At 37.6% G+C, this 14,510-nt stretch overlaps 1 protein-coding gene and 1 long non-coding RNA gene across 2 annotated transcripts in view; both read left to right on the top strand.

The window, feature by feature from the left end:
- The window catches only part of LOC116975094, a 562,120-nt gene that overhangs the window by 402,823 nt on the left and 144,787 nt on the right, over nucleotides 1-14,510 (top strand). The window lies entirely within an intron of this gene.
- The window catches only part of znf804a (zinc finger protein 804A), a 256,030-nt gene that overhangs the window by 182,065 nt on the left and 59,455 nt on the right, over nucleotides 1-14,510 (top strand). The window contains exon 2 of the mRNA XM_033023805.1: nucleotides 11,808-11,951. Within this exon, the coding sequence (XP_032879696.1) occupies nucleotides 11,808-11,951 (144 nt within the window). The remainder of the gene's footprint in view (nucleotides 1-11,807; nucleotides 11,952-14,510) is intronic.

Genomic DNA, 14,510 nt, shown 5'->3' with positions numbered 1-14,510 from the left:
CCCATCAGGCTATTAAACACTACAACCTCAAATAAGCTCTGAACTACATAGAATATTATATTTATTATTATTATTATTATTATTATTATTATTATTATTATTATTATTATTATTATTATTATTATTATTATTATTATTATTATTGTTGTTATTATTATTGTTATTATTGCACTTTTGTTTGTTTTTTGAGTATATACGTATGTGTGTGTATATCACACACACATACGTATATACTCAAAAAACAACAAAAGTGCAATAATATATATATATATAGATATAGATATATAGATATAGACATAGATATATATATATATATATATATATATATATATATATATATATATATCTATCTAAATATATATCTATTTATCTATATATATCTATATACTATTAAAACTCTCGTGCCATCCGACCGGCTGCCGTCCGGCTGCCTGTCTGCCTTTTGATTCGTTGACTTTCTGCCTTTTGATTTGTTGACGGCTGCTCCTTCCTATCAGCTTCCAACACACTTCGAAACAGCTTCCAACACACTTCGAAACAAACTTGCAAGACAGGAACACTCTGAACCTTTCACTGCTGCAGCAGGCAGGGGAGGTGCAATTGGATTTTTTTTAATCCACTGCTGAGGGAGGCAGGGGATTGCTGGAATCTTACATTTGGGAACGGCTTCAGTTCCATTGGAGGAGACGAGTGCATGGTGGAATATTGGGTTGGGGGATCACACCATTGGGGGAGCAGACCCAACGGGTCTGCACTTGGTCTACGGGGCTGCACTTGGTCTAGTATATATATAAAACTGTGTGTGTGTCTGGCTGTGTGGCTGTGTGTGTTTCTGACTTGTGGCTGCCAGCCTTTGATTCGTTGCCACGACAACACCCGACCCACAAACGCCCTGATTTGCTCCATTTAGGTAGAGATTTCACTTTTCATTCCAAGTATCCACTCCTCATTAAATTTTGTCGTGTTTATGTACAAATTTTAAAACAAATCTTTCTCCCCCCCCCCCCCCCCCACTCACTCATTTTGTCGCCTCCTGCTGGCCAGCGACCATAACGGCTGCTGGCGCCCGCATCTCGCCTCAAAGACCACATGTAAAAACAGCCGCACTGCTGATTCCTGAGCCGCTTGAGTTGGAGGACCACGTCTCCCGTGGGGGCTACGGGTAGGGAACAGCTGCGTTCGGGGAGCAGACCCAACGGGTCTGCACTTGGTCTAGTATATAAATGTGTGTGTGTGTGTGTGTGTGTGTGTGTGTGTGTGTGTGTGTGTGTGTGTGTGTGTGTGTGTGTGTGTGTGTGTGTGTGTGTGTGTGTGTGCTTGGAGTACAATAAAAAAAAAATACGGATCAGAAGATACCAGCTAAGTCTTTGTCTCGCAGATTAAGCTTGGTTATCGATAAACTAATACATCCAGATCAAACCTGATTTATACCTAAACGACACTCGTTTTATAATTTGAGACGTTTGTTTAACATAATATATTCGCAGAGAACGCCAAATGAAGATCTAACAATTATTTCTCTAGATGCAGAAAAAGCTTTCGACCGTGGAATGGTCTTATCTTTTCACAGTGTTGGAAACATTTCAATTGGGGAGAAAATTTTACTTTATGGGTGAAGCTTTTATACACTAATCCGACAGCTAGAATACTGACGAACCAAATGCTTTCACCTAAATTTTACTTATCTGGTTATGTACCTATCTCCAATAAAAAAATATTTTCAAAAAAAAAAAAAATATTTTACTTATCTAGGGGTAACAGACAAGGATATGCTCTTTCTCCAATGTTATTTGCTTTAGCCATAGGACCTCTTGCCGAGATTATCAGGTCACATTCAGGCATTTATGGATATAATACCAAATATACCACCAATAAAATGTCGTTATATGCAGATGATGTGCTTTTATACATTACTAAACCCCAAGTTAATATTCCAAATGTTTTAAACATTATAGAACAATTTGGGGGGTTTTCTGGATACAGAATAAATTGGAATAAAAGTGAAATCATGCCAATAAAAGAACAAGACCCTTCTTAACTCCAACAATTACCTTTCAGAATTGTTACTGAAAAGCTCAGATATCTTGAAATTTACATGACTAGAAAGTTTTCCTCTCTGTTTAAAACAAACTTTCCACCATTAATTACTAAACTATATGCCTACATCCAATTTTGGAAAACACTTCCTATCTCCCTTATTGGTAGATTAAATGCCATAAAGATGATCTTCCTTCCGCAACTTTTATATTTATTTCAATCAATACTGACATATCTCCCGAAAAGCTTCTTTAAAAAAATGGATTCTATGGTTACTAACTTTATTTGGGACTATAAAACCCATAGAATACACAAAAGACATTTGTGCAAATCCAAAGAAAATGGAGGATTAGCTTTACCTAATTTTCTTTTTTACTATTGGGCAACCAATATTAAAAATATAACGTTCTGGTTGGACGATATATGTCAACATGTAAATTCGTTAAAAATGGAGAGGGAGGATTGTTTGCCTTTTAGTATAGGCTCAATCCTCCTATCTCCAATACATTTGAAAAAATCAACGTATGAGCAAAATCCAATAATACATAGTACTATCCGTATCTGGAAACAGCTGAAATTCAGTCTTAAATTGAGAAATATCTCTCCTTCTTCCTATTGCAAATAATCCCTCGTTTAAAACGTCTACTTTAGATACGATGTTTGTTCAATGGAAGAACCTGGGCATCAATGCTGTGTGAGACCTCTATAAGAAGGGGACTCTCTGTTATTTTCAAGAACTACAGGAGAAATATCACTTGAATGCCAACAATTTTTTTAGATACCTTCAAATCCGAGATTATGTGAAAACATATACACAAATTGTCCTCTTATAGGTCCAGATGTATTAGACGATTGTTTGAATAGACAGGCCGACAAGCCACCCTAACTCATTATTTTGTATCCTGTATAAAAATACAAAACTTCTGGACGGGAATATTCAATATCATTTCTAAAACACTCAAAATTCAATTAGATTCAGATTCAAAATTAATAATATTAGGAATGTCAGAGGGCTGCCCTAAGTTAACGATATCTCAGATATTTCTTGACTATGGTTTAATAACTGCAAAAAAACTTATACTTAAATTCTGGAAAAGGATGACAGTCCCCACAGTGAAGATGTGGATCACAGAAATAACCGAGACACTACATTTAGAAAAAATAAGGCTTGTTTTGTCTGATAAACCAGATCAATTTTCCAAAACATGGTCTCCTTTCATTGAATTTCTTCAACAACATAATGGTTGAACATAAATTCAAAACCGACGCTAGGGTTGGGTGAGCGGGCATAGGGAAGGGTAGTGGGATATATCTCCGCTTTTTTCACTTTTTCCTTAGCTCACTTTTTTATCTTTCGTGTCGTTTTCGAAATTTTTTCTTTTCTTCTTCCTTTCCTTTCTTTTCATTTTCTTTTTTCAGATTTAGTTTATAAAATGTTAAAATTGAAGCTGTACGAAAATTGTATAATTGTTATGTCGATTACTTTCTCCTTGTACAATTGCTTCTAATAAAATAAATATTTAAAATAATAAAAAATGTATTCCAATAAGTGAATGGCCATACTCATCATTTATTTCCTCTTCAATCAAATCCATATGGGTTCTTCCTTCTTTATACCTTATAGTGGCCTCTCAAACCACAATCACTCCCTCATTACTGAAAATTATGTTATGAATCCAAACCTTGGCAAAAGTACACTTGATTCTCAATTCTTTAAAAGCCATGTTATCGTCCAAACATTAATCCACGTATCCTTGATTCTCATTTCTTTAAAAGCCATATTATCAACAATCCCAATCTAAATATAAATATCCTGAATTCTCATTTCTTTAAAAGCCATATCATCAACAATCTTGAGATAGTGCCTAATATTTCAATTTTTAGCATGCATACATCATTTGAAGATATCTCACTAACAAAACAAATGCACGTATCTTCTCCAAGATTTATCAGAAACTTGTCCCCCTTTCACACAGTAGGATATGTATTGGTTTTAAGACCAATGAGATAATAAACCCCGTCTGAAGAAGGGTCTCGACCCGAAATATCACTCATTCTTTCTCTCCAGAGATGCTGCCTGTCCCGCTGAGTTACTCCAGCATTTTGTGTCTACCTTAGATAATAAAATAAAATTGTTTACCAGATCTATGTAATTTAGTCAATTTGTTTGAATTGTTAAACAGTTTTATTCATATACCTTAGTGTAGAGATTTGACCAGATTTCAAACTCGTTATCTCTCCAAAGAGAAGAATAAATTCCACAGCTTACTTAAGGACATGCTACTTTGAAATTAATCAATTTATTTATACTGCCAGAACTATTGAATTATATATTAGACATTGCAAATTCCTAACTTTGTCGAATTTATCTTGCAAATTAATGCCTGTATAATCAAAAGAACATTATCAAAAGGGCCTTTGACATACCTAAAATATATCAATTTCCTAATTATAGCCGCAGGCATTTGTATTTTGTTGTTAAGCAGCTATTATGGATTTTGGCATAACAGATTCAATTTAAGAAGGTCTTGAGAACATTTCCAATAATCCAATCGACTATATGAAACTCCTCCGAAAACCTCTGATCAAAGTGAGATAATCGTGGAACCTATGAATCTCATAGGTACTCTGCATATTTATATCATTTGGATGCATTTTGTCCGTGACCTGCGTGGGTTTTCTCCGGGAGCTTGGGTTTCCTCCCACACTTCAAAGACTTACAGGTTGGTATGCTAATTGACTTGGTAAAATTGTAAATTGTCTCTAGCGTATGTAGGATAATGTTAGTATGTGGGATCGCTGGTCAGTGCGGACTCGGTGGGCCAAAGAGCCTGTTTTTGTGTTGTATCGCTAAACTAAACTAAGTTACACAACACGGAAACAAGGCCTTCGGCCCACCTTGTCTACATTGACCAATTTTGCAGACTGGGTCAGTCCCATTTGCACACAGTCCTCTAAACCCTTTCAATGCATATATCTATTCAAATGCATTTTAAAGGTCATAATTGTATCTGCTGATCCATCAATGAATCTTCGGAACTGACAATATCTGAACCTCCAGGGTAGAGAATTCCATAGATTTACCACCCTTCGAGTGAAATAAAATCTCCTCCTCTTACTCCTAAACGCCCTCTCTCATATTTTGTAATGGTGCCCCTGTTCTAGACTCCTCAGCCAGGAGAAGCATCTTCCTTGCCCCAAGCTTGCTGAGCCTTGTAAGTATTTGTTTATGAGATTTCCTTTCATTATTCATGCTTAGAATCAAACTAGCTTCATGCAATGCTACATTGATTTAATCTTGCATAGTTCTCTTGTGAATATATACTTTGCCCAATGCTTCCTCAAGGTAAGGTATCCAAAGGTGAATGCAGCACTCAAGATGGTATCTGACTAAGGTGTTGTGCAGTCAAAGACCAGCTTTCTATCCATCTTTTATGGTTGTTTTTTCTATACTTGTTCCCTAACTTTACTTGATTTATGTACCTAAGTGCCAAAATTTGCTTCTATATCCTCAAGTCCTTTCGCGATTATAGGTTTATCCCCTTTTCCTAAATATTGGCATGAAAGTTAAGATAATGTCATTTTCTTTGGGTTGTAGGAGGTTGAGCAGGATCTAGCAAATTAACTGAAATGGAGCAATTTTGCCTCACAGAAAGGTCGAAACCTGAAGAAATATAGTGTTGAAATAATTGGTAGAAAGATTGATGAGGATATAAGGAGAAATAATTTTGCCAGAAAGGTTGTAAAGGTCTGGAACTAATTGCCTGAAAGAGTGAAGGTGATGAAATCCTCATCACATATAAACTATACTTGCAAGTGCACCTGAAAAACCATTACCATTGATTACAGACCTGGTACTAAAGGTGGGATTAGGCTGGATAGTTCATTCTTGACCAACACAGCCATAATGTCATTGATTCATCGAGTCATACAGCATGGAAACGGGCCCTTTGGCCCACTCATCCATTCCGACCATGGTGTCCCATCTAAGCTCACCCCACATTAGGCCTATATCTCTCTAAACCTTGTCCAAGTGTCCTTTAAATGCTGTTATGGTTCCTGCCTCAACTACCTCCCCTGACAGCTTATTCTAAATATCCACTACTCTCTGAGTGAAGAAGTTGCCCCTCAGTGCCTATTGAATCTTGTCCTTCTCACCTTAAACCTATGTCTTTGTTCTTTGATTCCCCTTTCCTGGATAAAAGATAGACACAAAATGCTGGAGTAACTCAGCGGATCAGTGGGCATGTACAATGCATTCAGAAAGTATTCAGACGCCTTCACTTTTTCCACATCTTGTTACATTACAGCCTTAGTCTAAAGTGGATTAAATTCATTTTTTATATCATCGATCTACACACAATACCCCATAATAAAAAAGCAAAAACAGGTGTTTAGAAATGTTTGCAAAGTAGAGATGGAGGAGGGAAACAAGGATAGGTGGCATTTCAGATTGGAACCCTTCTTCATACTGATTGCAAAGGAGGTGGGGAAGAAAGCTGTGCGAGAGGAGGGGTAGGACGGAGCATGGTTACTCTCCGCTGTTCCAGGTGTGGACTCCTCTATATGGGCGAGATCAAGAGCAGACTAGGCGATCGTCTCATGAACACCTTCGCTCAGTCAGCCGAGGCCTACGTGATCTCCCGGTTGCCAAGCACTTTAACTCCCCTTCCTATTCCCACACAGACCTTTCTATCCAGGGCCTCCTCCATTGTCAGAGTGAGGCCAATCGCAAATTGGAGGAGTATTTCGCTTACAACCCAGTGGTATGATTATTGATTTCTCTAACTTCAAGTTACCCTTCGTCTCACTCTCCGTCCCTCCACCACCCTAGTCATCACACTAATTTCCCAGACATCCTGTTGAGTTTCACTGTATATATAATTCGTTATCACCTCGCCCATAGCCAAACAATGGACCATTGTGGGCTCCATCTTTCCTTCATCATTGTTATTTTTTGCATATCTTTCATTCATTCATTCTATATCTCTCTCTATTATCGTCTATGTCTCTTGATTCCCTTTCCCCTGACTCCCAGTCTGAAGAAGGATCTTGACCCGAAACATCACCTATTCCTTTACTCCAGAGATTGTGCCTGTCCCGCTGAGTTATTCCAGCTTTTTGCGTGTATCTTCAGTCTAAACCAGTATCTGCATTTCCCATATATATATATGCTGAACTTTCTTTTCTTTGTTTATTATGGTCTGCAGTCTGTGAAGGATCCTGACACGTTGAGTTACTCCAGCAATTTGTTCCTTTCTCAAGATATTAATATACTTTGGTAGATTAAACCTTCTAATCTCTTATTAGTAAAATGACTTTAACGATTTACGTTAAAGGTTCATTTATGCTGCTGCTATTTTCCTTTATTAAAGCAAGCATAACATATTACTTCCAGTAACTAATTCAGTAACACATTCCAATGAGTGTTCTTTCTCCATTTCTACTGATGTTAAATAAAATTACTGAATATGCAGTTTAATATATAGATCAAATGGCAATGTGCTCCCTCTTATGACACTGTGACATCTCATATTCACATTCCTTTATTATTGTTCCATGTAACCAACAAAGACATAGCAACATTTTTTACCTTGAAACATTGCATCAAATGTTCTTGGATCATAAGTAATTCAGGCCAACTGTGGTGTTAATGTGAAGGATTTATCGAGGTTAGCGCTGCATTCTTCACGTATGTTGCTAGATGTTCTGTACTCAAGGTTCTGGAAAACAGATCATTAATTAAAAGTGATTTGAAAAAGCTGCAACACCAGAGAAAATGGAAATTCAAGAACTAAAACCGAGGCACATTTGACTTTACATTCAGGCTAGAAAAGCAATAGTCTGATCCACTGGGTAAATCTCGATCAAGTATAATTAAAATCAGATAGACACATTGTTCCTTCATTTTTGTTAAAGTGGCGTTATCTAAAGTAAACAAAAGGTAGTGTCAAACAATTGCTAGTTTTAGCACATTGTATCGAGTGGGGATATCCAGCTATTATCTCCCATGACAGCACTGAGAACTTTATCTAGTGTGGATAGAATATTCAATTTTCATTCATGAGTCATGTTAAATATCACAGGATTGAAATATGACATCCGAAATCTCATGAACAAATAAATTTTCTTAAAATAGAATTTTATTTATTGTGTGGAAAGGAACTGCAGATGCTGGTTTAAACCGAAGATAGACACAAAAAGCTGGAATAATTCAAAGGGACTGGCAGCATCTCTGGAGAGAAGGAATGAATGGGTGACGTTTTGGGTCGAGACCCTTCTTCCTACCCAGTGGCATTTGTAGGTTAATTGGCTTCAGTTAAATTGAAAATTGTCCCTGGTGTATAGGATAGTTCCAGTTTACAGGGTGATCTTTGATTGGCAGGGACTCAGTGGGCTGAAGGGCCTGTTTCCATGCTGAGTTAGGTAGGGCTCTAGGGACTAGCGGAATCAAGGAATATGGAGAGAAGGCATGCACGGTTACTGATTGTGGATGATCAGCCATGATCACAATGAATGGCGGTGCTGGTTCGAAGGGCCAAATGGTCTCCTCCTGCACCTATTTTCTATGTTTCTATGTTTCTATGAGATGTCCATTGAGTAGTCTGACAACAGTGGAGAGGAAGCTATTTCTGAATCTGGTGGTATGTGCTTTCAAGTTTTTGTATCTTCCGTCTAATGGGAGAGGGGAGAAAAGGGAATGACGGGTGTAAGAGGTCTATGATTACATTGGCTACTTTCCTGAGGTATAGTGAAGTGTTGATGAAGTCAATGGGGGTGGGGGCTGGTTTGTATGACAGACTGGGCTGCATTACTGACTTTTCTACACTCTAATGCTCAAATGGTCATTATTTAAAAGACAACAATGTACTTGTACTACTTTCAGTTTAACTTGCTGCATTTATAATTCATGATGTCATTGAGCCACAGTGCCATACAGCAAGGAAACAGGCCCTGTGACCCAGCTTGCCCAGGCTGACCAGGGTCCACCATCAACACTAGATGTGGCTCATATCCCTCTAAACCCTTCCTATCCACGTACCTGTCCAAATGTCTTTTAAATGTTGTTATTGTTTCTGCCTCAACTACCGCCCCTGGCAGCTCATTACATTTACTCACCACCTTCTTACTGATCAGTTACCTATTAAATCTATCTCCTCGCATCTTGAACCTGTGTCCTCTGGTTCTCGATTCCCCTATTCTGGGTAAAATACTCTGTGCATTTACCCTATCACACACATGATCTTATACAGCTTATACATGCCCTTTAGCCCAACATGCCCATGCCGACCAACAAGCCCCATCTACACTAGTCCCATCTGCCTTTTCTTGGCCCATATCCCTCTAAACCTACCCTATCAATGTACCTGTCTAAATGTTTCTTAAACATTGCACTAGTCCCTGCCTCAACTACCTCCTCCTGCAGCTTGTTCCATACACCCACCACCCTTTGTGTGAAAATGTTACACCTCAGGTTCCCATTAAATCTTTCCCCCCTCACCTTTAGCCTCTGGTTCTCAATTCCAAATGTAGAATGTGTTAAATGGTTAAAGCCCCTGTCCATTATGAAGACGGGAAAATCCTCATTAGAAAAGAAAAGGATAAAGAATAAAACAGAATAACAAAGCAGCAATTGGGGCATTGGGACATCGGATTTGAAATCCATGCGTACACATATACTTTGAGTAAAAGTGAGCCACAAGCATAAATTTTGATTACAGTTTGATATAATAAATGGATCCAATTAATAGAAACTTCAGTCACAGCAGGAATGGAAGCTAAATTTAGCTCAGAACAAAAAGATTCACGAGAGATTGTGATCAAAGAAAAGAATCTTGAAGTATCAGCAGCCATTCATTTACACAGTGAAGCAGATGTGTATGATTGTGGAAAGGCTTGCCCTATTTGGCTAGAATGGGGAATAGGGTCGTTTTTTTTTATAGACTGACAAAGGGGGAAAGAAGGTAATTAATTCAAATGTAGTCAAGACATTCCCAAAAGAAGTTTAAGATAAAGTAAATCTTTTTTACAGTAATGAATTATATTGAGATTTAGGCAAGTCAGTCAAACAGCCCCTTGACTCTACATCATCTTTCAGCAAGCTCATCACTGATCCACATTTCCGTCCATCTCGTCTATAATCATTCCCTTCAGTATCCAAACTGTTATCTTAGTTTTCAAAAATACTTAATAAAATAAACTCCTCCTCATCTCAATCCTAAACAGTTGGCTTCCTTATCCCTAGGCTACCTCCCCCGTCACTCCCCCCCCCCCCCCCCCCCCCCCCGATCCTCCACCAGTTAAAACCTCTTCAACCAGAAGAGACATCCTCTCAATTTCTCCGCTGCCAATCTCTTTCAAATCCTGAACATCTTTTCCCACTCAGTGAATATGATCTTATCTTCCTCCATCTCAGAAACCAATTTAGTGAATTTAGCAACGTAGTGTATGTCGCACTATTTAGAAGGCAATTATAAGCTTTCTTAGATTTAGCGATCTGAACTTGTTTCTCACCATAGCGTAGTCTCACCAAATCCCCATACAATAACATCGAGACTTCCTTACATTTATCTCCAATGTTCTTTTTGAACCTACATATTTACTTTCTGTATTTCATGAACTAGCCCACTGAATTATGTATGTCCATGAGCATTTTACTATTTTCTCACAGTTTAATAAAAATATGTTTAATTCTTCTGAGCAAAGGGCATAACCTCATATTTTCCACATGAAAAATATCAGCAGAGAATACAGAAACAGAAAGGTAGGGGTATGTATAAAATCTTGAGTAGTTTGCTATGTTTTGCTTTTTTAAAGCAAGTGTATTAGTAGGAATTGATAATAAATGACTGGATTGACTATATGTATTAGAAAATAACACTGATTATTTTCAAATTGAAAATGCACCAGGCGGTTGTGACTTAAGTGTGGATGATTCAGATCCTGCCATGGATCATCACTCCAGCCCTAGTGACACATCTAGTTCTCTAGATGCAATCTGGATACTGCAATTTATGCTTTTAATCTTGCTGTGTACAAGAAGCTTTCCCTGGATGAAAACACCTGGGTTTGTTTGACTATCGACATATTAGCAACTATATCTCCAGGTATTGTTGCAAACAGGTGGAGGTGAACTTGGGAGACTTTTCCGTTTTGGAAAGTTAAATATGGCTTATATTATTTAAAAGTACTATTTTACCAACAGCAAAGTCAAGTGATTTGCAAAATGATCAGATACATGATTTTATTCATGATTACAGTTCTCTACATGTGGAAATGTCTTGTGTTAATGTTTATTTCAGATATTTTTTTCTAAACACTCATACATTTTTAAAAACTATGAATGGATATATCTGATTATTTTACTCTGATGTGAAAGTGGACATTAGCTGGGGTTTTTTTTGCAGAGAAATATAGTTAAGTTTTAACCTATGCTAATCATACATTAAGCTTTTACAACTTGCAATATATTGCATCAAAGGTCAGTCAGCATTTAAACACACGGGTCCAGAACTCCACTTTGAAAAGCTGCATGATTAAACTTGTTCTGAGTTTGTTACATTGGTTCTGCGCAAAAATAAAAAAGCACTTTCAAATTTTAATGTTTGAAATTACTTATGATTATTGCATGGTAAATTTTATGTACAAAGCTGGAGTATTAGAAGCTTGGGGCTGCATAATTACTGCATATTCATCCGATAACCAGCTGGTACAAGGATGTTTTGAAACTGACAACATTTGGACTGACGGATTCTTTGATTTCTTCACAGGATTATGCTGAAAAAGAAAAAGCAATAACTAAAGCTTTGGAGGATCTGAAGGCTAACTTCTACTGCGAATTATGTGACAAACAATATTACAAACATCAGGAGTTTGATAACCACATCAACTCTTATGATCATGCTCACAAGCAGGTAAGGAAATGGAACAACACATGTACATGAGTATTTTATTTGTAATATATTTTTCGTACAATATCATGTACTTTTGTTGCATTAATTAATGAGGACACAGACAGTGACATTGATGTGGAAATTAACTCCCCGAGATTAATTTCTGTTCTGTTATATTAATGTGACTAAGCATGTAGATACACTGCCATTCTCCCATAATATAAAATAATTTTGGATACACAATTGAGCAATAACATAACGGAGCAATGAATCAAAGTGGCATTTTACTCTGAAGCGCATAAAGACCATTTCCAAGTATATCGTCTCACACCATCAGCAGTTTGCAATTTCATGCAATAAACTTCATGGAAGGGACGAATTACTTTTTTTTTAAGTAGTAGCAGCCAAAGATTGTGATGTTTTTAATGGTGATGAAAAACATTCAAACCCATTTTCATCATTAGCAAAAGGCATAGCTATGCTTAGGCATAATTTAGTAATGTTTTATCGCATGTTTGGCAGTTGAATTGGCATGAAAATAGCTTCAACAATAGCTTATAACCAATAGCTTATGGGGGTTGTATCAGAAGAGGAGCCACATAATATTTATCATATTTGGTAGTGTGTTATAATTGACTATTCTATAACTGTGCATTCTGAGATATCATGTTGTAAATTGTACCAGTAGGCAAAGTAGATATTCTCCCAGGGCCAATAGAGTCATAGATGCATAGAGTCATTCAGCACGGAAACAGGCCCTTCGGCCCAAAGCATCCATGACCGCCATTCAATCATGGCTGAGCTATCTCTCCATCCCAACTCCATTCTCCTGCCTTTTCCCCAGAACCTCCAACACCTGTACTGATCAAGAAATTAAACCAATACCTTCCAGTTCTTGATTCCCTTAACCTAAAAAAAAAGATTCAGTGCATTCATTCTATCTCTTCCACTCAGAAATACTATACCTCTATAAGATCACCCTCAGCCCCCTTCACTCTGAGGGGTAAAGTTCGAGCCCGCCCAACTTCTCCCTTTAGCTCAAGCCCAAAAGACCTGGCAATATCCTAGTATATCTTCTCTGCACACTTTCCAACTTAATAGCATCTTTCCTGTAACATGGTGACCAAAGCAATTATAATGGCCTCAAACCAACATTTCGAACAACTGTAACATAATATTCTAACTTCTATACTCAAATCCCTTACCGATGAAGGCCAGCATGCAAAAAAATCTTCTTCACCACCCTGTCAACCTGCAATGCCACTAAATACTGGTTCAATGTAAGATACAAGCCCTCCTACATCTAGGCAGAATTGGATAACCAATAAAATCTTGGATTGTTGTAAATGACGCCCAATTAGGTCATAATTTCTGATTAAATCTAATCTGATCCAAACTCTCTCTCTAATCACAGCCAATCTCATTCTGGATTAGATCCAATTTGATTAAACCATGATCTAATACAACAGTAACTATGATCCTGAAAAAAACAGGCGGTTGGGCGGCATGGTGGCGCAGCGGTAGAGTTGCAGCCTTACAGCACTTGCAGCGCCAGAGACCTGGGTTCGATCCCGACTACGGGTGCTGCCCTTGTGGAGTTTGTACGTGCTCCACGTGACCTGTATGTGTTTTCTCCGAGATCTTTGGTTTCCTCCCACACTTCAAAGACGTACCGGTTTGTAGGTTAATTGGCTTGGTGTAAATGTTCAAAATTGTCCCTAGTGTGTGTAGGATAATGTTAATGTGCGGGGATTGCTGGTCGGCGCAGGCTCAGTGGGCCGAAGGGTCTATTTCCACGTTGTATCTTCTGAAGAAGAGGTTATGTTTCTCAGCTCCTGAGCAGAAGTTCTTGCTAACACAATCACACCATTAGTTTTAGAATGTTTTTCCTCCCAGTGTGCTGTTTGATTGCTGCGATGGGACCCGCTTTGATGGTATTTCTTCTGACAGCAAGGTTATATAATTTAACTAATAGTTATTCATTGAAAGGCTTTCTTCTGTTTGCACATTCACGGAGCAGTGCTCTGACCACAATCACTCACCAAATGACTGAGCCTCCTATTCCTTATCTTCATAACTTGCCGCATTTAACATACACACATTTTCAAACGCATTCCAATTTTTCACATTTGAGAACATCAACTATCAGCTTCATCCAGTAATTTGTTTGCTTTCAAGAAGATGCTGAAGGCATTTTGTGAGTGGTTCAAAACAAATACATCAATGTTACTTTTGGAATTACTCATTTGCCTTATATTTCCTTATATTGTATATCTTAGATTTTTACAGACCAATTGCTTCTTTTCTAAAGATGGAATTTTTTGGACCCAATTTCATAACGGATATAAGCCTTTGGTAATATTTGTAGATGATTGCTATGTCTAACCATTTCCATTTTAACATTGTGACTAATCTATTTGTCTTTACGAACTGCACGCTAAAATAACTGAACCCAAACATTTCATGAAACGTCGTGTTAAGCTCAATATTTAATGGATTCAATGCTGCTTTATTCATCACATGTGCAACTGCACTGTGAAATTATTTTTGCACATTTACACATGAGGGCACCTGCATGTT

Source organism: Amblyraja radiata, chromosome 7 (genome assembly GCF_010909765.2).
Source record: "Amblyraja radiata isolate CabotCenter1 chromosome 7, sAmbRad1.1.pri, whole genome shotgun sequence".
In the NCBI taxonomy this organism is placed as follows: domain Eukaryota; kingdom Metazoa; phylum Chordata; class Chondrichthyes; order Rajiformes; family Rajidae; genus Amblyraja; species Amblyraja radiata.
This window is presented reverse-complemented; position numbering and strand designations above follow the sequence as displayed.